The sequence below is a fragment of the Myotis lucifugus genome, unplaced genomic scaffold (assembly GCF_000147115.1).
Source record: "Myotis lucifugus unplaced genomic scaffold, Myoluc2.0 scaffold_935, whole genome shotgun sequence".
Classification (NCBI taxonomy): Eukaryota; Metazoa; Chordata; class Mammalia; order Chiroptera; family Vespertilionidae; genus Myotis; species Myotis lucifugus.
In genome coordinates this window covers 52,535-74,025 of record NW_005871983.1, presented here as the reverse complement: position 1 = coordinate 74,025, position 21,491 = coordinate 52,535, and the positions used below count along the sequence as shown (strand labels likewise).

Here is a 21,491-nt window from a genome sequence, read left to right as displayed (position 1 = left end):
GCAGAAAGAGCAAGGAGCACTGGGCATTGAATCCTGCTTCTGCCTCTTAACTAGCTGTGCTTTGGTAAGAGGGGAAAGAGGAGAGCGGTAAGGATGTGCCCAGATCTTACATAACATGTTCTTGAGCTCTTACATGGGCCACAGACCTTGAGCATCTCTTGCCCGAGGGCTCTCTGGGGCCTTAGGAGACCTGTCATGGTCCAGGGTTGGCCCAGACTTTCCCTGACAGCACACAGGGCATCAGGAGCTGCCTTTAGGGTGGATCTTAGAGGCGAAGGATCATCCTATAGGGACAGAGGTGGCCAGAGCCCCAGAGGTCCTCCAAACATCCCTCCTTCTGCACATGGGAAACTGAGGCTAGTGAGGAAGTGACCTGTTCAAAGCCCTTGAGTGGATCAGGAAAGACCCGAGATTTGACCTCAGACATCATAGCTCCCAACCAGCAGGAATCAGGGAGCATAATTTTGCATCATTCTGGGTAAGTTTTTCTTGTCGATGCACAGTCCTGTCACCCCCACCCCAAGCAGACCTCCAGAAGGTAGAGGGAGCCCCCCACAGAGGGCCTTACCTGCCGGCTGTGGGCCTTGCCATATCTCAGATCTGTGACAAAGTGCTCACAGTTCCTGCTCAGATCACTGTACTCCATCTCCTGACCAATCATCTCCTTCCCAGAACTGAGCATCTCATTTATGGGCCGAGGTTTGTACAGGTGGTCCAAGTGGTTGTTGACCTTATAGAAGAAGTTTCTCACCACTTCCACCAGGAGCTCCCTTTTCACCACCCCTAAGCCATTGGGGGCGCCAGCCTCAGAGTTCTCCCCTGGAATCAGACACAGGAGTATCAGGAACTGCAGGGGAGGCCAGGGAGGGAGAGAGAAGAAACTAGACAGGGAGGAAGGGCCAGGGGATCACACTATTGAGCTTTGGTGTCTGTCCCTTCACCAATGTGATTGGAGGATTCATGGATTTTGCTCTTTTTACTAAGTGAGCTGTGTATACTTTTCAACCTCATGAATACTGTGATGGTCAGTGGCTGCTATTTTGCTCCCTATGTGAATGGACATCATCTAGTTGACCAATCCACCTTATTGATCCTTCTTCTTTATGAGACCGGGCCCCCCAGAGACGCTGCTAGTTCTGTGAAATCTGTGTATGCACCCAGCTAAAGGACCGGAGCTGGAGAGCGTCCAATTCGGACCCAGCCTGGCTTCCCTGGGGCCCACGGACCTCTTTCCCTGCTGGGTCAGGACCCGAGAGACCACTCAGATGCCCTCAAGGGACACGGATGTAGGGGGACCCAAGCACAGCTCAGGGAGAAACTGGCACAGGTTTATCAGGGTGGCATTTGGCCTTGAATTGTTCTCATCATGTTAACAAATCTCTGGAAAGTTATACTTTCAACACTGCTTACCTGGGGGAGCCAGGTGGACCACATATCCATCGCCCACATAGAGGGCCCAGTGCGAGGAGCCAATGCGGGGAATCTCAATCAGGTCTCCAGGTTTGGGCTCTACATGAAACTGCAAGGAAACAGCCAGGAAGGTGAGACAGATTTCAGGGAGCTGCAGAGGCCCGGGCTGGAAGCTGCGCTCTGCCTAGGGCCGTGGTCGGCAAATTGCGGCTTGCGAGTCACATGCGGCTTTTTGGCACCTTCAGTGTGGCTCTTTCACAAAATACCACATGCGGGCGCACAAGTACGGTGTGTACAGTGCGATTGAAACTTCGTGGCCCATGCACAGAAGTCAGTATTTTGTGGAACAGCTGGTATTTTGAGGGAGAGCCACACTGAAGGGTCGAAAGAGTCGCATGTGGCTCGCAAGCCGCGGTTTGCAGAGCCACAGGTTGCCGACCACTGGCCTAGGGATTTGCTTACTGATGCTCACCCCATGGGAAAAATGTGTGCGTGCCTGGCGGAGGGGGGTGGGGGGGACTCTTGTCCCCTGTAGGGTCCTCAGCCTGCTGTGACTTCTAGAGGTTACCCTGTGACTAACTGGAAGCCTGGAAAAATGACCTTGTGCATTGGGAGAGTAAATATTTTTCCAGAATGTGTGTGTAGTATATGTGTGTCTCTGTGTATTGTGCATGGCATGTTTTCTGTTTTTGTGCACATGCACACACACTAGGGGGCAGACATGCATATGCAGGTGTACAGTGTATGTGTCAGGAGGGTGATAACACAGCAGCCTGTATGTAACCCCCTTCCCTGAGGCCGGGGCCCAGGCCCATCCCCCATAACACTGTCCAGGTGAGTCTGAGCTTCTCTGCTCTCACACTCTGACCCTCATGTCTCCATCATGTGTTTGTCCTGGCTGTGCATAGCCCCAACACCCACCACCTCACACTCTGCCCTCCCAGCCCTGGCACACGGACCCTCAAAGATGCTGAGCTGACAGACAGCAGGTGACAGCATCCTAAGGGCACCTGAGCCTTGGAGAAGGCCCTCCTGTTGTTGCCCAGCTTCCTGCCCTGGGCTTAGGGCTCACAGTCCCCCAGCAGGCTCTGCTGGCACATTCCCCCCGTAACTGCCACCCTCCCAAGTCCAGGGGAAGGAAGCAGCACCCACGTGTTCAGCTGGGGAAACTGAGGATCAGAGAGATAGAGGGACTTGCCCAGGGACACTCAGCTGGCAGTGGCTGCACTGGGTCTTCTCTGCCTTGGCGCTTCCTGGTCCCCTTTCCTCCTTCTCTGCCTTATCACCTCCTCCCTGCTCCTCAGTGTCCCTGTCTAGGGCTCCACAGCTTTTAGAATTGAGATTTTTCAGTTTTTCTTCCTGTCTGTGTCTGATCTCAGCAAACCTTCTGCAGTGCTCACCCTAGGCCTCCCAATTTGAGACCAGAGGCCAGCTTCCCTTTGCCCTCATTCCATGCCAACATCCAACAGTGGTCATTTAGCCTGGAAGCTTCTCTGGGATTCACGTCTTTGTTCATCTTTCCCCCATGACTTTATTCAGGGCCACCCCTTGCCGATTATGTGACCCCACGTTTTTCTGACCAACCCCCAGACTTCTGTCCCCACCACTACTTATCCTGTGTGAACTTCCGTGGTGGGGCCACTTGATCCTGACTGGGGTGGACAGGGAGAGGGCTTCCTGCCTGGACTTCGGGGGTCAGAGATCTGGAGGTGAAAGTGGGAATGGCTCTGTGGTCTCGGCTCTCCCTGGGCTCCAGCTCTGCAGAGGGAGGTGGTGGCAGAGCTGAGGGGAGACGATGGGAAACCATGGCCTCAGGGATCACTGTGCTCTGTGTACTGTTCCCAAGTGCAGCCTGGAAACTTCAGCCCCACTCAGCCCTGGACTCGACTCACGCATCCAACTGCTACTCAACATCTCATCCTGGATGTCTAACTGGTCACCTCAACACCCCAACTGAGCATCAAATCCTTAATTTCCCTCCCAAACCAGCCCCTCCTCCCCTCATCTCCTCCATCCAGGCTGCCCGTCACCCAATCACAGGGGCTGTGAGCCCTGGAGGTGCTGTGGTTCAGCAGAAAGATCAGGGAGCACTGGGGATTGAATCCTCTTGTGTCTCTTACTAGCTGTGTTTTGCTAAGAGGGGGAAGAGGAGAGCAGTAAGGATGTGCCCAGATCTTACATAACATGTTCTCGAGCTCTTACATGGGCCACAGACCTTGAGCATCTCTTGCCCGAGGGCTCTCTGGAACCTTAGGAGGCCTGTCATGGTCCAGGGTTGGCCCAGACTTTCCCTGACAGCACACAGGGCATCAGGAGCTGCCTTTAGGGTAGATCTTAGAGGTGAAGGATCCTAAAGGGACAGAGGTGGCCAGAGCCCCAGAGGTCCTCCAACATCCCCTCCTTCTGCACATGGGGAAACTGAGGCCAGAGAGGAAGTGACCTGTTCAAAGATCCTGAGTGGATCAGGAACAAACCTGAGATTTCTTCTCTGACATCGTAACTGCCAGCCAGTAGGGAGCAGAGAGCATAATTTTGCATCATTCGGGGTAATTTTTTCCGGGTAGTCAGCCTTGTCACATGATGGCAAGTAAACCTCCAGAAGGTAGAGGGAGCCCCCAAGAGTACCTTACCTGCCGGCTGCGGGCCTTGCCATATCTCAGTTCGGTGACAAAGTGCTCACAGGTCCTGCTCAGATCACTGTGCTCCATCTCCGTACCAACCATCTTGTTCCCAGATCTGAGCATCTCCTTTATGGGCCGTGGTTTGTATAGGTGGTCCAAGTGGTTGTTGACCTTATAGAAGCAGTTTCCCACCACTTCCACCAGGAGCTGCCTTTTCACCACCCCTAAGCCGGTGCGGGCGCCAGCCTCAGAGTTCTCCCCTGGAATCAGACACAGGAGTATCAGGATCTGCAGGGGAGGCCAGGGAGGGAGAGAGAAGACACACGACAGGGAAGAAGGGCCAGGGGATGACACTATTTAGCCTTGGTGTTTGTCCCTTCACCAATGTGATTTTACTCTTTTTATTTAATGATTTTTCAAGCTAATGAATATTTAGAAGGTCACAAGCTGCAATTATGCTCCATTGTATGAATGGACATTGTCTGGTTGACCAATCTACCTTCACTGATCCTTTTCCTTTATGAGACTTGGACACCAAAATACATTGCTGGATTAATCTCTCTGCCAGCCCAGCTGAAGGGCATGGAGCTTGAGAGCTGCAAATGTTGATGAAGCCCACATTTTCCAGGGCCCACTGTCCTCTTTCCCAGCTATGCCTGGACCTGAGGGACCACTCAGATGCCCCCAAGGGACACGGATGTAGGTTGAGCTCAAGCACTGCCCAGGGAAAAACCAACATGGGTTCCCAGGGTGGCATTTGGCTTCAAATTGTTCTCATCATGTTAACAATACACTGGAAAGTTACACTTTCAACACCACTTACCTGGGGGAGCCAGGTGGATCACATAACCATTGCCCACATACAGGGCCCAGTGTGAGTTGAAAAATCGAAAAATCTCAATCAGGTCTCCAGGCTTGGGCTCTGCACGAAACTGCAAGAAAACAGCCAGGAAGGTGGAACAGATTTCAGGGAGCTGCAGACGCCCGGGCTGGGAGCTGCAGCTCCACCTAGGAATTTGCTTACTGATGTTCATCCCATGGCAAGAATGGTTGTATGTGTGTGTGTGTGTGGTGGTGGGAGGGGGGGTAGAGGTGGGGGACTTTTTCTTCTGTGTGTCCTCAGCCTGCTGTAGCTTCTACAGGTTTCCCTGTGAGTAACTAGAAGACTGCAAAAATGACCTTGTGCATTGAGAGAGTGAAGATTTGTCCAGAATCTGTGTGCAAGACATGAGTGTGTTTGTGTATATTGTGCATGGATATAGTGCATGTAGATGCACACACGCTAGGATGCAGACATGCATATGCAGGTGTACTGTATGTGTCTGGAGGGTGATAACCCAACAGCCTGTATGTAACCCCCTTCCCTGAGGCCGGGGCCCAGGCCCATCCCCCACAACATTGTCCAGTGAGTCAGAGCTTCTCTGACCCTCATGTCTCCATCATGTGTTTGCCCTGGCTGTGTATGGCCCCAACACCCACCACCTCACACTCTGCCCTCCCAGCCCTGGCACACGGACCCTTGAAGATGCTGAGCTGACAGACAGCAGGTGACAGCACCCTAAGGGCACCTGAGCATTGGAGAAGGCCCTCCTGTTGTTGCCCAGCTTCCTGCCCTGGGCACAGGGCTCACAGTCACCCAGCAAGCTCTGCTGGCACATCTCCCCCATAACTGGCACCCTCCCAAGCCCAGGGGAAGGAAGCAGCACCCACGTGTTCAGCTGGGGAAACTGAGGATCAGAGAGGTAGAGGGACTTGCTCAGAGACACTCAGCTGGCAGTGGCTGCATTGGGTCTTCTCTGCCCCACCATGGTCTTCTTTTATCCCTTCCTGTCTTATGACCTCCTCCCTGCCCCTCAGTGTCCCTGTATAGGGCACCACAGCTTCCTGATTTGAGAGTTTTCAGTTTATCTTCCTGTTTGTGTCTGACCTCAGCAAACCTCCTGCAGCGCTCACCCCAGGCCGCCCAATCTGAGACCAGGGGCCAGCTTCCCTTTGCCCTCATTCCATGCCAACATCCAACAGTGGTCATTTAGCCTGGAAGCTTCTCTGGAATTCACTTCTTTGTTCATCTTTCCCCCATGACTTTATTCAGGGCCATCCTGTACTTGATTATGTGACCCCAGGTTTTCCTGACCAACCCCCAGACTTCTGTCCCACCCACTCCAGGGCCTGTGTGAGCCTCCTGGGTGGGGCCATTGGTCCTGATGGGGGTGGATAGGGAAGGGGGCTTCCTGCCTGGGCTGCTGGGGCCAGAGCTCTGGGGGTGAAAGTGGAATGGCTCTGTGGTCTGGACTCAACCTGGGCTCCAGCTCTGCATCGGGTGGATGGTGGCAGAGCTGAGGGGAGACAATGGGAAGCCATGGCCTCAGGGATCACTGTGCTCTGTGTACTGTTCCCAAGTGCAGCCTGGAAATTTCTATCTCCAGCCCCACCTCAGACACCAACAGCAGACTCGCTCGTCCAACTGCTACTCATCAGCTCTACCTGGATGTCTAACGGGTCACCTCAAACACCCCACTGAGCAAGAAATCCTTAATTTCTATCTGCAACCTGCTCTACTTCCTGTCATTCCTCTATATCTATGCACCCCGATAACCCAATCACTGGTCCTCCAGCCCTGGAGGTGCTGTGGTTCAGCAGAAAGACCAGGGAACCACTGGGTTTGAATCCTTAGTAGCTTGTGTTGGTAAAACGGCAAGGAGGAAGGGGTTAAAGTTGAGCGAGAGCTTATATTAATTTGGGCAGATAGGGAAGGAGGCAGCACCCAGTTGTTCATACGGCGACACTGAGGCCCGGGCAGGAAGTGCCCTGCAAAAGAATCTGAGTGGATTAGGAGAAGACCTACGTTTTTCTCTCAGATATGACTCCCAGCCAGTGGAACCGCAGAGCCCACGTTTGCATCATTCAGGGTAATTTTCATCCGGGTAGTGAGGTCTGTCACCCCCACCCCAAGCAGACCGCCAAAGGGAGAGGGAGCACCCCCAAGAGGGCCTTACCGGCCGGGTGCGGGCCTTGCCATATCTCAGATCAGTGACAAAGTGCTCGCAGTTCCTGCTCAGATCACTGTACTCCATCTTCTTACCAACCATCTCCTTCCCAGAACTGATCATCTCCTCTATGGGCCGTGGTTTGTACAGGTGGTCCAAGTGGTTGTTGACCTCATAGGAGCAGTTTCCCACCACTTCCATGAGGAGTTGCCTTTTCACCTCCCCTAAGCCGGTGGGGGCGCCAGCCTCAGAGCTCTCCCCTGGAATCAGACACAGGAGTATCAGGAACTGCAGGGGAGGCCAGGGAGGGAGAGAGAAGACACAAGACAGGGAAGAAGGGCCAGGGGATGACACTGTTGAGGTTTGGTTCTATCCCTTCACCAACGTGATTGGAGGAGTCAATGATTTTGCTCTTTTCCTTAACAAGCTGTGAATACTTTTCATGTTAATCAATGCTGTGATGGTCAGTGGCTGCCACTGTGTTCCATTATATGAATGGACATCATCTAGTTGACCAAGTCCCTAGTATTGGCTGGTCCATAGCTTATCCACGATAAACAACGGTAGTAAATTGTATTTGTTCATCTTTGCACTTGTGTGTTTCATAAAGAGATCAAAGTTGTTTTAGTCCCCACTGTGTTTCAGACTCTGCTGTGCAAATTTCATATATTCCCTCACTTATTCTCCCTTTGAAATTCATGGTAAATTCTCTCATTTCCATTTGACAACAGATATCCGACCCTGAGGCATCATCAGCCTTTTCTGGCCCAGCTCTGGCCACATGGAGAGTCCACACAGCACTTCCAGCTGGTGGCGTCCAAATCCCATTGAGCCTGGAGCCCAGGTTTTGCTCTCTAAGAGGAGGGAACTAAGGAGCACTCGAACCAGCAGGCTCCCTTTATGTGCTGAGTCTGAGGCTGAGGCTGCACTGAGCACCCGTCCTTGAGGAAACACCACCTGCACTCACACAGCAGGACCCGGTCCTCACACTCACGCTCCCTGTTCCCAGCCTCCTAAGCGTCGTCTGCATTAGGTGGGTTTCGCTTACTATTTTCCATCCATTCTGACAGTTTTCCACTCTGTCAGTGTAGGTGACAGCGTATAGAACCTGGTCAGTGACAAGCAGATTCTTCTGATCGTGAGGAGGTTTCTGTCCAGCGAGAACACAAACGCTTGCTGTCCGAGGTGTGGGTGCCATTGCTCTGCAGGGCACCAGCCCCTGTGCTCCCAGCCCGCGGTCTCATCCCAGCACCTTGCTTTCATGGATGATATACACTTCTGGGTCCTGCCTGCTCCTCTGACCTGCTGTCATCCTGCTTCTGCTGTCCCTGCGTCCATCAAGGTTCCAGGTGCTCGTGTGCGTCTGTGTGAGACTCTCTGTGATGTGGGACCTGGGAGAGCTGCTCCGTGGAGGGTGTTCAGGAAACCCTCTCAGGACGCCCTGTTCTGTGACATCCTCTGAGCAACAGGACACAGCACTGAGAGGCAGTCCCTTCCTGAGAGCGGGACCCCCAGAGACACTGCTGGTTTAGGGAAATCTGTCTGCGAGCCCAGCTAATTGGCTTGAGCTGGAGAGCGTCCAATGCGGGTGCAGCCCGGCTTCCCTCGGGCCCAGGGACCTCTTTCCCTGCTGGGTCAGGACCTGAGGGACCACTGAGATGCCTGCAAGGGACACGGATGTACAGTGAGCACAAGCCCTGCCCAGGGAGAAACCAACTCGGGTTCCAGGGTGGCATTTGGTGTTGAATTGTTCTCATCATGGTAACAAATCTTTGGTAATTCCTACTTTCAACCCCCCTTACCTGGGGGAGCCAGGTGGATCACATGACCATCGCCCACAAAGAGGGCCCAGTGTGAGTAGCCAATTCGGAAAATCTCAATCAGGTCTCCAGGCTTGGGTTCTTCACGAAACTGCAAGAAAACAGCCAGGAGAGTGAGACAGATTTCAGGGAGCTACAGAGGCCCGGGCTGTGAGTTGTAGTTCCACCTAGAGATTTGCTTACTGATGCTCACCCCATGGAAAGAGTGTGGTTGTGGGGGTGCGCGGGGGGAGGATGTGGGAGGGAAGGACTCATGTTTCCTGTGAGGTCCTTAACCTGATGTAGCTTTCAGAGATTTCCCTGTGAGTAACTGGAAACCTGGAAAAAATACCTTGTGAATTGAGAGAATGAATATTTGTCCAGACTCTGTGTGTAATGCATATGTGTATGTGTGTATTGTGCATGGATATGTTGTATGTTGCATGTACATGCACACACATTAGGATGCAGACAAGCATATGCAGTATTTGGAGAGTGATAACACAACAGCCTGTATGTAACCCCCTTCTCTGAGGCTGGGGCCCAGGCCCATCCCCCACAACATTGTTCAGGTGAGTCTGAGCTTCTCTGACCCTCATGTCTCCATCATGTGTTTGCCCTGGCTGTGCATGGCCCCAACACCCACCACCTCACAGTCTGCCCTCCCCGCCCCAGTAGACGGACCCATGAAGATGCTGAGCTGACAGACAGCAGGTGACAGCATCCTGAGGGCACCTGAGCATTGGGGAAGGCCCTCCTGTTGTTGCCCAGCTTCCTGCCCTGGGGACAGGGCTCACAGTCACCCAGCAGGCTCTGCTGGCACATTTCCCCCATAACTGCCACCCTCCCAAGCCCAGGGGAAGGAAGCAGCACCCACATGCTCAGCTGGTGAAACTGAGGATCAGAGAGGTAGTGGGACTTGCCCAGGGACACTCAGCCGGCAGTGGCTGCACGGGGTCTTCTCTGCCCCGACACTTCCTGGTCCCCTTTCCTCCCTCCCTCCTGCCTTACCACCTCCTCTCTGCTCCTCAGTGTCCCTGCCCAGGGCACTGCAGCTTTTTGATTTGAGAATTTTTCAGTTTATCTTCTGTGTGTGTCTGATCTCAGCTAACCTCCTGCAGTGCTCACCCCAGGCCGCCCAATCGAGACCAGGGGCCAGCTTTCCTTTGCCCTCATTCCATGCCAACATCCAACAGTGGTCATTTAGCCTGGAAGCTTCTGTGGAATTCACTTCTTTGTTCACCTTTCCCCCATGACTTTATTCAGGGCCATCCTGTTCCCGATTATGTGACCCCACGTCTTTCTGACCAACCCCTGACTTCTGTTCCACCCACTCTGGGGCCTGTGTGAGCCTCCATGGTGGGGCCATTTGGTCCTGACTGGGAAGCATAGGGGAGGGAGAATCCTGCCTGGGCTCCTGGGGCCAGAGCTCTGGGGGTGAAAGTGGGAATGGCTCTGTGGTCTCGGCTCTCCATGGGCTCCAGCTCTGAAGAGGGAGGTGGTGGCAGAGCTGAGAGGAGAGGATGGGAAACCATGGCCTCAGGGATCACTGTGGTCTGTGTGCTGTTCCCAAGTGCAGCCTGGAAATTTCTATCCCTAGTCCCACCTCAGACCTGAACTCCAGACTCACACCTCCAACTGCCACTCAACAGCTCTACCAGAATATCTAACTGGTCACCTCAAACACCCCACCTGAGCATCAGACCTTTAATTTACCTCCCAAACCTGCTGATCCTCCCCTCATCTCCTCCATCCAGGCTGCCCATCACCCAATCACAGAGGCTGTGAGCCCTGGAGGTGCTGGGTTCAGCAGAAAGATCAGGAAGCACTGGGGATTGAATCCTCTTGTGTCTCTTACTAGCTGTGTTTTGCTAAGAGGGGGAAGAGGAGAGCAGTAAGGATGTGCCCAGACCTTACATAACATGTCCTTGAGCTCTCACATGGGCCACAGACCTTGAGCATCTCTTGCCCGAGGGCTCTCTGGGCCTTAGGAGACCTGTCATGGTCCAGGGTTGGCCCAGACTTTCCCTGACAGCACACAGGGTGTCAGTAGCTGCCTTTAGGGTGGATCTTAGAGGTGAAGGACCATCCTATACAGATAGAGGTGGCCAGAGTCCCAGAGGTCCTCCAAGCAGCCCTCCTTCTACACATGGGGAAACTGAGGCCAGAGAGGAAGTGATCTGTTCAAAGACCCTGAGTGGATCAGGAACAGACCGGACATTTGATTTCACACATCCTACCTCCCAGCCAGCAGGGAGCTGGGAGCAGAAAGCACAATTTTGTATCATTCGGGATAATTTTTCTTCTGGATGCACAGCCCTGTCAGCCAACCCCAAGCAGACCTCCAGAAGAGAGATTGAGCACCCACAGACGACATTACCTTCCGGCTGGGGGCCTTGCCATATCTAAGATCAGTGACGAAGTGCTCACAGGTCCTGCGCAGAACACTATGCTCCATCTCCTTACCAACCATCTCCTTCCCAGAACTGATCATCTCATGTATGGGCCGTGGTTTGTACAGGTGGTCCAAGTGGTTGTTGACCTTATAGGAGCAGTTTTCTAAAACTTCCACCAGGAGCTGCCTTTTCACCACCCCTAAGCCGGTGGGGGCGCCAGCTTCAGAGTTCTCCCCTGGAATCAGACACACGAGTATCAGGAACTGCAGGGGAGGCCAGGGAGGGAGAGAGAAGACATAAGACAGGGAAGAAGGGTCAGGGGATGACACTATTAGTTCTGGTGTCTGTTCCTTCACCAATGTGATAGGAGGATTCACGGATTTTACTCTTTTTACTAAATGAGCTGTGAATACTTTTTCAAGCTAATGAACATTCTGATGATCAGTGGCTGCTGTTGTGCTCCATGATATGAATGGATATCATCTAGCTGAACATCCACCATCATTGACCCTTCTCCTTTATGAGACTGTGGACACCCAGAGATGCTGTTGGTTTAGGGAAATCTGTCTGCGCGCCCAGCTAACAGGCCGGAGCTGGAGAGTGTCCAATGCGGCCCCAGCCCGGCTTCCCTGGGGCCCACGGACCTCTTTCCCTGCTGGGTCAGGACCTGAGGGACCACTGAGATGCCCCAAGGGACAGGGATGTACAGAAAGCACAAGCACGGCCTAGGGAGAACCCAGCAAGGGTTCCAGGGTGGCATTTGGCTTTGAATTGTTCTCATCATGTTAACAAATCTCTGGAAAGTTATACTTTCAACACGGCTTACCTGGGGGAGCCAGGTGGATCACATAACCATCACCCACATAGAGGGCCCAGTGCAAGGAGCCAATGAGGGAAATCTCAATCAGGTCTCCAGGCTTGGGCTCTACATGAAACTGCAAGAAAACAGCCAGGAAGGTGAGACAGATTTCATGGAGCTGCAGAGGCCCGGGCTGGTGGCTGCAGCTCTGCCTAGGGATTTGCTTACTGATGCTCACCCCATGGGAAGTGTGTGTGTGTGGAGGGGACCGAGAGGCGGGGAAGTCATGTCCCCTGTTGGGTCCTCAGCTTGCTGAAGCTTTAATAGGCTACCCTGTGAGTAACTAGAAACCTGGAAAAACATCTTGTGCATTGGGAGAGTGAATATTTGTTTATAATGTGTGTGTGATGAATGTGTGTCTTGTGTATTGAGCATGGATATGTTGCATGTTGCATGTACATGCACACACATTAGGATGCACACATGTATTTGCAGGTGTTCTGTGTACATGTCTGGAGGGTGATAACACAACAGCCTGTATGTAAACCCCTTCCCTGAGGCTGGGGCCCAGGCCCATCCCCCACAACATTGTCCTGGTGAGTCTGAGCTTTTCTGCTCTCACACACTGACCCTCATGTCTCCATCATGTGTTTGTCCTGGCTGTGCATGGCCCCAACATCCACCACCTCACACTCTGCCCTCCCCAGCCCTGGCACACGGACACTTGAAGATACTGAACTGACAGACAGCAGGTAACAGCATCCTAAAGGCATCTGAGCATTGGAGAAGGCCCTCCTGTTGTTGCCCAGCTTCCTGCCCTGGGGACAGGGCTCACAGTCCCCCAGCAGGCTCTGCTGGCACATTTCCCCCATAACTGCTACCCTCCCAAGCCCAGGGGAAGGGAGCAGCACCCACGTGCTCAGCTGGGGAAACTGAGGATCAGAGAGGTAGAGGGACTTGCCCAGAGACACTCAGCTGGCAGCGGCTGCACTGGGTCTTCTCTGCCCCGGCCCTTCCTGGTCCTCTTTCTTCATTCCCTCCTTCCCTGCCTTATCACCTCCTCCCTGCTCCAAAGTGTCCCTGCCCAGGGCACCACAGTTTGCTGATTTGAGAATTTTTCAGTTAATCTTACTGTGTGTGTCTGACCTCAGCAAACCTCCTGCAGCGCTAACCACAGGCCGCCCAATCTGAAACCAGGGGCCAGCTTCCCTTTGCCCTCATTCCATGCCAACATCCAACAGTGGTCATTTAGCCTGGAAGCTTCTCTGGGATTCACGTCTTTGTCCATCTTTCCCCCTTTACTTTATTCAGGGCCATCCTGTTCCCGATTATGTGACCCCATGTCTTTCTCACCAACACCCAGACTTCTGTCCCACCCACTCCGGGGCCTGTGTGAGCCTCCATGGTGGGGCCATTTGGTCCTGACGGGGGTGGATATGGGATGGGCTTCTTGACTGGGGTCATGGGTTCAGAGCTCAGGGGGTGAAAGTGCGAATGGCTCTGTGGTTTGGGCTCTACCTGGGCGCTACCTCTGCAGCGGGAGGTGGTGGCAGAGCTGAGGGGACAGGATGGGAAACCATGGCCTCAAGGATCACTGTGCTCTGTGTAATGTTCCCTAGTGCACCTGGAAACTTCTATCCCTACCCGCACCTCAGCCCTGAACTCGACTCACACGTCTAACTGCTACTCAACAGGTCTACCTGGATGTCTAACTGGTCACCTCAACACCCCACATGAGCATCAAATCCTAAATTCCCCTCCCAATCCTGCTCCTCCTCCCCTCATCTCCTCCATCCAGGCTGCCCATCACCCAGTCACAGGGGCTGTGAGCCCTGGAGGTGCTGTGGTTCAGCAGAAATAGAAGGGAGCACTGGGGATTGAATCTGCTTCTGCCTCTTACTAGCTGTGTGTTTGGGACAATGAACTCAGAAGAGGGGCAAGGGGATGGGTTAAAGCTGTGCCCAGATCTTGCATAACATGTTCTTGAGCTCTTACATGGGCCACAGACCTTGAGCATCTCTTGCCCGAGGGCTCTCTGGAGCCTTAGGAGACCTGTCATGGTCCCGGGTTGGCCCAGACTTTCACTGACAGCACACAGGGCATCAGGAGCTGCCTTTAAGTTGGGTCTTAGAGGCAAAGGATTCTAAAGGGATAGAGGTGTCCAGAGCCCCAGAGGTCCTCCAAACATCCCTCCTTCTGCACATGGGGAAACTGAGGCCAGAGAGGAAGTGATCTGTTCAAAGACCCTGAGTGGATCAGGAACAGACCTGAAATTTGATCTCAGACATCCTTACTCCCAGTCAGCAGGCGGCAGGGAGCATATATTTGCATCCTCTGTGGTAATTTTATCTTCTGGGTAGTCATCTCTGTCACCTCCAACCCAAGCAGACCTCCAGAAGGGAGATGGAGCTCTCCAGAAGGGCCTTACCTGACGGCTGCGGGCCTTGCCATATCTCAAATCTCTGACAAAGTGCTCATAGTTCCTGCTCAGAAAACTGTACTCCATCTCCATACCAACCATCTCCTTCCCAGCACTGATCATCTCCTTTATGGGCCGTGGTTTGTACAGATGGTCCAAGTGGTTGTTGACCTTATAGAAGCAGTTTCCCAACACTTCCACCAGGAGCTGCCTTTTCACCACCCCTGAGCCGGTGGGGGTGCCAGCCTCAGAGTTCTCCCCTGGAATCAGACACAGGAGTATCAGGAACTGCAGGGGAGGCCAGGGAGGGAGAGAGAAGATACAAGACAGGGAAGAAGGGCCAGGGGATGACACTATTGAGCTTCGTTGTCTGTCCCTTCACCAATGTGATTGGAGGATTTTACTCTTTTACTAAATGAGCTGTGAATACTTTTTCAAGCTAATGAATACTGTGATGGTCAGTGGCTGCTATTGTGCTCCATGATATGAATGGACATCATCTAGTTGACCAATCCATCTTCATTGACCCTTCTCCTTTATGAGACTGTGGACACTCAGAGACACTCCTGGTTTTGTGAAATCTGTCTGCACATCCAGCTAAAAGGGCCAGAACTGGAGAGCGTCCAATGCAGCCACAGACCAGCATCCCTGGGGTCCATAGACCTCTCCCTGCTGGGTCAGGACCTGAAGGACCTCTGAGATGCCCCCAAGAGAAATGATGTAGGGGGAACCCAAGCACAGCTCAGTGAGAACCAACACTGATTTCCAGGGTGGCATTTGGCCTTGAATTGTTCCCATCATGTTAACAAATAACTGGAAAGTTATACTTTCGAAACCCCTTACCTGGGGGAGCCAGGTGGATCACATAACCATCGCCCAGATACAGGGCCCAGTGCGAGGAGCCAATGCGGGGAATCTCAATCAGGTCTCCAGGCTTGGGCTCTACACGAATCTGCAAGAAAACCAGGAAGGTGAGACAGATTTCAGGGAGCTGCAGAGGCCGGGCTGGAGCTGCAGCTCCTCCTAGGAATTTGCTTACTGATGTTCACCCCATGGCAAGAAAATATGTGTGAGTGTGGGGGTGGGGGCTGAGGGGGTGGGAGGGGACCTCATGTCCCATGTGAGGTCCTCAGTTAACTATAGCTTCTATAGGTTTATCTGTGAGGAACAGGAAGCCTGGAAAAACACCTTGTGCATTGGGAGAGTGAAGATTTTTTCAGAATGTGTGTTTGATGCATGTGTGTCTGTGTGTATTTTGCATGGATATGTTGTATGTTGCATGTACATGCACACACACTAGGATGCAGACAAGCATATGCAGGTGTTCTGTGTATGTGTCTGAAGGTGATAACCCAACAGCCTATATGTAACCCCCTTCCCTGAGGCTGGGGCCCAGGCCCATCCCCCACAACATTGTCCAGGTGAGTCTGAGCTTCTCTGCTCTCACACTCTGACCCTCATGTCTCCATCATGTGTTTGCCCTGGCTGTGCATGGCCCCAACACCCACCACCTCACACTCTGCCCTCCCAGCCCCGGTACACGGACCCTTGAAGATGCTGAGCTGACAGACAGCAGGTGACAGCATCCTGAGGGCACCTGAGCATTGGAGAAGGCCCTCCTGTTGTTGCCCAGCTTCCTGCCCTGGGGACAGGGCTCACAGTCCCCCAGCAGGCTCTGCTGGCACATTTCCCCCATAACAGCCACCCTCCCAAGCCCAGGGGAAGGAAGCAGCACCCACGTGCTCAGCTGGGGAAACTGAGGATCAGAGAGGTAGAGGCACTTGCCCAGGGACACTCAGCCGGCAGTGGCTGCATTGGGTCTTCACTGCCCCGATCCTTCCTGGTCCCCTCTCCTCCATCCTGCCTTACCACCTCCTCCCTGCTCCTCAGTGTCCCTGTATAGGGCACCACAGCTTCCTGATTTGAGAATTTTTCAGTTTATCTTCCTGTTTTTGTCTGACCTCTGCTAACCTCCTGCAGCGCTCACCCCAGGCCGCCCAATCTCAGACCAGGGGCCAGCTTCCCTTTGCCCTCATTCCATGCCAACATCCAACAGTGGTCATTTAGCCTGGAAGCTTCTCTGGAATTCACTTCTTTGTCCATCTTTCCCCCATGACTTTATTCAGGGCCATCCTGTTCCCGATTATGTGACCCCACGTTTTCCTGACCAACCCCCAGACTTCTGTCCCACCCACTCCAGGGCCTTTGTGAGGCTCCATGGTGGGGCCACTTGGTCCTGAAGAGGGTGAATAGAAGAGGGCCTTTCTGCCTGTGCTCCTGGGGCCAGCTCTCTGGGGGTGAAAGTGGGAATGGCTCTGTGGTCTTGGCTCTACCTTGGAGCCACCTCTGCAGAGGGTGGGTGGTGGCCAAGATGAGGGGACAGGACTGGAAACCTTGGCCTCAGGGATAACTCTGCTCTGTGTACTGTTTCCAAGTGCAGCCTGGAAACTTCATTCTCCACTCCCACTTCAGCCCGGACTCAACTCACACGTCCAAATTATACTCTACAGGTCCACCTGGATTTCTAATGGTCACCTCAACAAGCCCCCCTAGCATCAAATCTCTAATTCCCCCCCAATGCTGCCCCTCCTCCCCTCATTCTCCTTCATCCAGGCTACCCATCACCCAAACACAAAGGCTGTGAGCCCTGGAGGTGCTGTGGTTCAGCAGAAAGAACAGGGAGCACTGGGCATTGAATCCTGCTTCTGCCTCTTACTAGCTGTGTTTTAGTAAGAGGGAAAGAGGAAAGCGGCAAGAATGTGTCCAGATCTTACATAATATGTTCTCGAGCTCTTACATGGGCAAGAGTCCTTGAGCATCTCTTGCCCAAAGGCTCTCTGAGGCCATAGGAGACCTGTCATGGTACAGGGTTGGCCCACTCTTTCCCTGACAGCACATAGGGCATCAGGAGCTGCCTTTAGGGTGGGTCTTAGAGGCGAAGGAAAATAAAGGGATAGAGGTGGCCAGAGCCCCAGAGGTCCTCGATACACCCCTCCTTCTGTACATGGGGAAACTGAGGCCAGAGAGGAAGTGACCTGTTCGAAGACCCTGAGTGGATCTAAAACTCACCCAAGATTTGTTCTCAGACATCCTAACTCCCAGCCAGGAGGAAGCAAGGAGCATAATTTTACATCATTGGGGGTAGTTTTTTCTTTTGGGTGCACAGCCTTGTCTCCTCTACCCCAAGCAGACCTGCAGAAGGTAGAGGGAGCCCCCAGAGAGGGCCTTACCTGCCGGTGGTGGGCCTTGCCATATCTCAGATCCATAACAAAGTGCTCACAGTTCCTGCTCAGATCACTGTACTCCATCTTCTTACCAACCATCTCAATCCCAGATCTGAGCATCTCCTCTATGGGCCGTGGTTTGTACAGGTGGTCCAAGTGACTGTTGACCTTATAGAAGCATTTTCCCACCACTTCCACCAGGAGCTCCCTTTTCACCACCCCTAAGCCATTGGGGGCGCCAGCCTCAGAGTTCTCCCCTGGAATCAGACACAGGAGTATCAGGAACTGCAGGGGAGGCCAGGGAGGGAGAGAGAAGACACAAGACAGGGAAGAAGGGCCAGGGGATGAGGCTATTGAGCTTTGTTGTCTGTCCCTTCACCAATGTGATTGGAGGATTCACGGATTTTACTCTTCTTACTTAATGAGCTCTGAATACTCTTTCAAACTAATGAATATTCTGATGGTCAGTGGCTGTTATTGAGCTCCATGATATGAATGGACATCGTCTAGTTGACCATCAACCATCATTGGCCCTTCTCCTTTATGAGACCAGGACACCTCGAGAAGCTGCTGTTTTAGTGAAATCTGTCTGCGCGCCCAGCTAAAGGTCATGGAGCTGGAGAGCGTCCAATGCGGCCCCAGCCCAGCTTCCCTTGGCCCACGGACCTCTTTCCCTGCTGGGTCAGGACTCAAGGGACCACTGAGATGCCTCCAAGGAACACAGATGTGCAGTGAGCACAAGCCCTGCCCAGGGAGAAAGCAACGGTGGTTCCCAGGGTGGCATTTGGCCTTGAATTGTTCTCTTCACGGTAACAGATCTCTGGAAAGTTATACTTTCAACCCCCCTTACCTGGGGGAGCCAGGTGGACCACATAACCATCGCCCACATACAGGGCCCAGTGCGAGTAGCCGATGTGTAAAATCTCAATCAGGTCTCCAGGCTTGGGCTCTTCACGGAACTGCAAGAAAACAGCCAGGAAGGTGAGACAGATTTCATGACACCTGCCGAGGCCCTGGTTAGGAGCTACAGCTCTGCCTGGGGATTTGCTTACTGATGCTCACACCATGGAAAGAATGTGTGATTCTGTGTGTGTTTGGGGGGGGGGGAAGGGGGACGATTTGGGGGACTCTATTTTGAATGATAGCCTTGCTGGATATAATAATCTTGGTCTCAGATCCTTGCTTTCCATTACCTTGAGTTCTTCATGCCATTCCCTTCTGGCCTGTAGAGTTTCTGATGAGAAATCAGGTGTCAGCCTTATGGGAATTCCTTTGTAGGTAAAATGTTTTCTCTTGCTGGCTTTAAGGTTTTCCCTTTTCTTTAATTTTTGCATTTTAATTATGTTGTGTCTGGGTATGGGCCTGATTGGGTTCTTCTTGCTTGGGGTTCTCTGTGTTTCCTGAACTTGTGTGACTTTTTCCTTTACGAGGTTAGGGAAGTTTTCTGCCATTATTTCTTCAAAGACATTCTCTATTCCTTTCTCCCTTTCTGCCTCTTCTGGTGCATACCTGCTCTTCCTAATAATGTTACGTTTCACATTGTCCCACAGCTCCCTTAAGCTGTCCTCCTGTTGTTGTTGTTTTTTTAATTGTTTTCTCTTTTTGGTTCTCTAATTGAGTGATATTTTCAACTCTGTCTTCTAATTCACTGATTCAATCCTCAGCTTTTCCTAATTTGCTGTGTATTCTTTCCAATGTGTTCTTTATTTGTGTTATGTCATTCTTTATCACAAACTGTTCTTTTTCAATAATTACTATATCTTTTTTTATGCTGTTCAGCATCTTTATCCTTATTACTTTGAACTCTGTTTCAGATAAATTTCTTATCTCTGCTTAATTTTCTCTTCTTCTGGAGAATTCTCTAGTTCTTTCATTTGGGAGTTGTTTCTTTGTCTCCTCATTTTTGGCTGTCTGTCTGGGTTTGTGACACTGTATTAGGTAGATTCTCTATACCAAGCATGTCAAACTCAAAGGCTAACATGGGCCAAATAAACAAGATTTAAGTTTATGTGGGCCACAAAAAAAACAAAAGCTTCATTTTCATAGAAACTTAGGTTTATTTTGATAGAGACATGCTGAATACAAAGGGCTGAAACAAATGAGTAATCGTTAATATAAAATAATAGAACATTTTAATAAAATATAATATTTTTTCTTGAACATTCACTTACCAGACATGGAATAACTGCACAAATTAATAAGCGTAACACAAACCTATTTTTCTTGTTCTCCGAAAGCAAAATATTGTCTGTTGTGCACACCAAACAAGTCAGTATAAGACTAATGACGTGGCAATCGGCTGCTAAAATATTTGCTGTTAGTATTAGTGGAGAGAAATGGTGTGCCTGCATGTAAGGCATATAAGGGGAATGGATACAACATGATTATAATAATCAGTCATTAGTAAATGTTGTAGTTTGTTATTAATAACTAGAGGCCTGGTGCACGAAATTCGTGCACTGGGGGGTGGGGTTCCCTCAGCCCAGCCTGCCCCTCTCACAGTCTGGGAGCCCTCAGTGGATGTCCTACTGACGGCCACAGTCTGGCAGCAGAGGCTCGGAGCAGGCATCGTGTGTGTGTGTGTGTGTGTGTGTGTGTGTGTGTGAGTGTGTATGTCTGCTGGGGGCCTGCCCCCAGCCACACCTTGGAGGTTTGGAGCAGGCGCCCCTCTGTGTTGATCTCTCAGGCTCCTGGCCTCCACTGCGTGTTTTTCTCTCCCTTGAGCTGTGGCCAGGTTAGGGTGCTGCCTGCAGGCTACGCTTTCCTGCTCATGGATCACCGGATCACTGCAGAGACTGGGGGCAGGCCCTGCTGGGTGCTGCCTGTGGGGAACTTTCCTGCTCTGGGCTTGCCATGGCGATCCCAGGAGCAGGCCCACCTGGGGGACGGCCCCCTTAGCACTTGCCTGCTCTGGGATAGCCATAGGGCCCCAGCTGGCAGCGGCACTTAGGCAGCACATGGGGGTCCCGGCTGGGGGCGGGGCTTAGGCGGCACACGGGGGTCCTGGCTGGGGGGCAGGGCTTAGGCGCACGGGGCTTAGGTGGCCAACGGGGGTCCCAGCTGGGGCGGGGCTTAGGTGATGCGATCGCGCCGCCTAAGCCCGGCCACCCAGGGCCGCACACAGGGCCTGGATGGCGTCTGGCGCTGGCCAACCCTGCCTGCAGTATGCAAATTAGCCGCCATGATGGCGTCTAATTTGCATATGACGCTGATTAGCCAATGGGAAGCGTAGCGAAGGTACGGTCAATTACCCTTTTTGTCTTTTATTAAATAGGATTATGTATAACAGGATGTTGTAAAAATTAAGTTACAAAATTTTTATTAAAATGTTTCTTACATACGAATACATTGGGTGGGCCACAAAAATATTCGCTGTGTGCCCCGAGATTGACATACTTGCTCTACACCTCTCAATCTCTAGTGCAGGACAGTGCTAAAGGCTGTTTCTGACTAATTAGACCAGGCAAATACTCAAAGCCTCCAGAGACCACCTCTTCCTACAGCCTGATAGGATTCAGACTTGAATTGCCCCCCAGGCAATCATCCTCAGCTGTGACAAATATTTTTTCCAACAGGGTGGGGCACTTGCTTCTGCCCGGAGGCTAATTGTTATTTTTAAGCTCTTAAGTGGCCTCAGGGCAAGGTATTTTCAAATAGGGTGTGTCACCTGTCTTTTCCCCAGGCAAGGCAAATGTCAATGTGGGAACCATGTCCTCCCCTGCGTGAGGGAATGACTCAGCCCAGGAAACTTGGGGTGTCTGCCTTCTGAGCTCTATCTCCCGAGTGTGCAGTCCTGGCTTCTGCTCTCACAGCTCCCATCCACTTCACCCTCCCTC

General features: G+C 52.3%; 4 protein-coding genes across 4 annotated transcripts in view; all 4 read right to left on the bottom strand.

The window, feature by feature from the left end:
* Positions 1 to 129: 129 nt before the first annotated feature.
* Positions 130 to 3,676, bottom strand: LOC111824114 (retinoic acid receptor responder protein 3-like). Its single transcript, XM_023747646.1, has 4 exons — positions 3,626 to 3,676; positions 1,411 to 1,519; positions 569 to 819; positions 130 to 222 (listed from the first exon to the last, which is right to left on the bottom strand). The coding sequence occupies exons 1-4, from the start codon at positions 3,674 to 3,676 to the stop codon at positions 130 to 132; spliced, it is 504 nt and encodes a 167-aa protein (XP_023603414.1).
* A 43-nt stretch (positions 3,677 to 3,719) lies between these two features.
* LOC102442953 (retinoic acid receptor responder protein 3-like) overlaps positions 3,720 to 21,491 on the bottom strand; it is a 38,603-nt gene continuing 20,831 nt past the window's right edge. Inside the window, exons 4-6 of the mRNA XM_023747645.1 lie at positions 4,855 to 4,963; positions 4,041 to 4,291; positions 3,720 to 3,743 (exon numbers count right to left, since the gene is read on the bottom strand). Of these exons, the coding sequence (XP_023603413.1) occupies positions 3,720 to 3,743; positions 4,041 to 4,291; positions 4,855 to 4,963 (384 nt within the window). The remainder of the gene's footprint in view (positions 3,744 to 4,040; positions 4,292 to 4,854; positions 4,964 to 21,491) is intronic.
* Positions 13,538 to 16,118, bottom strand: LOC111824113 (retinoic acid receptor responder protein 3-like). Its single transcript, XM_023747643.1, has 4 exons — positions 16,029 to 16,118; positions 15,275 to 15,383; positions 14,441 to 14,691; positions 13,538 to 13,567 (listed from the first exon to the last, which is right to left on the bottom strand). The coding sequence occupies exons 1-4, from the start codon at positions 16,116 to 16,118 to the stop codon at positions 13,538 to 13,540; spliced, it is 480 nt and encodes a 159-aa protein (XP_023603411.1).
* LOC102441398 (retinoic acid receptor responder protein 3-like) lies at positions 17,053 to 20,510 on the bottom strand. The gene is made up of 5 exons (XM_023747642.1): positions 20,489 to 20,510; positions 18,506 to 18,604; positions 17,662 to 17,912; positions 17,229 to 17,268; positions 17,053 to 17,087 (listed from the first exon to the last, which is right to left on the bottom strand). Exons 1-5 carry the CDS (start codon positions 20,508 to 20,510, stop codon positions 17,053 to 17,055), a joined length of 447 nt encoding a protein of 148 aa, XP_023603410.1.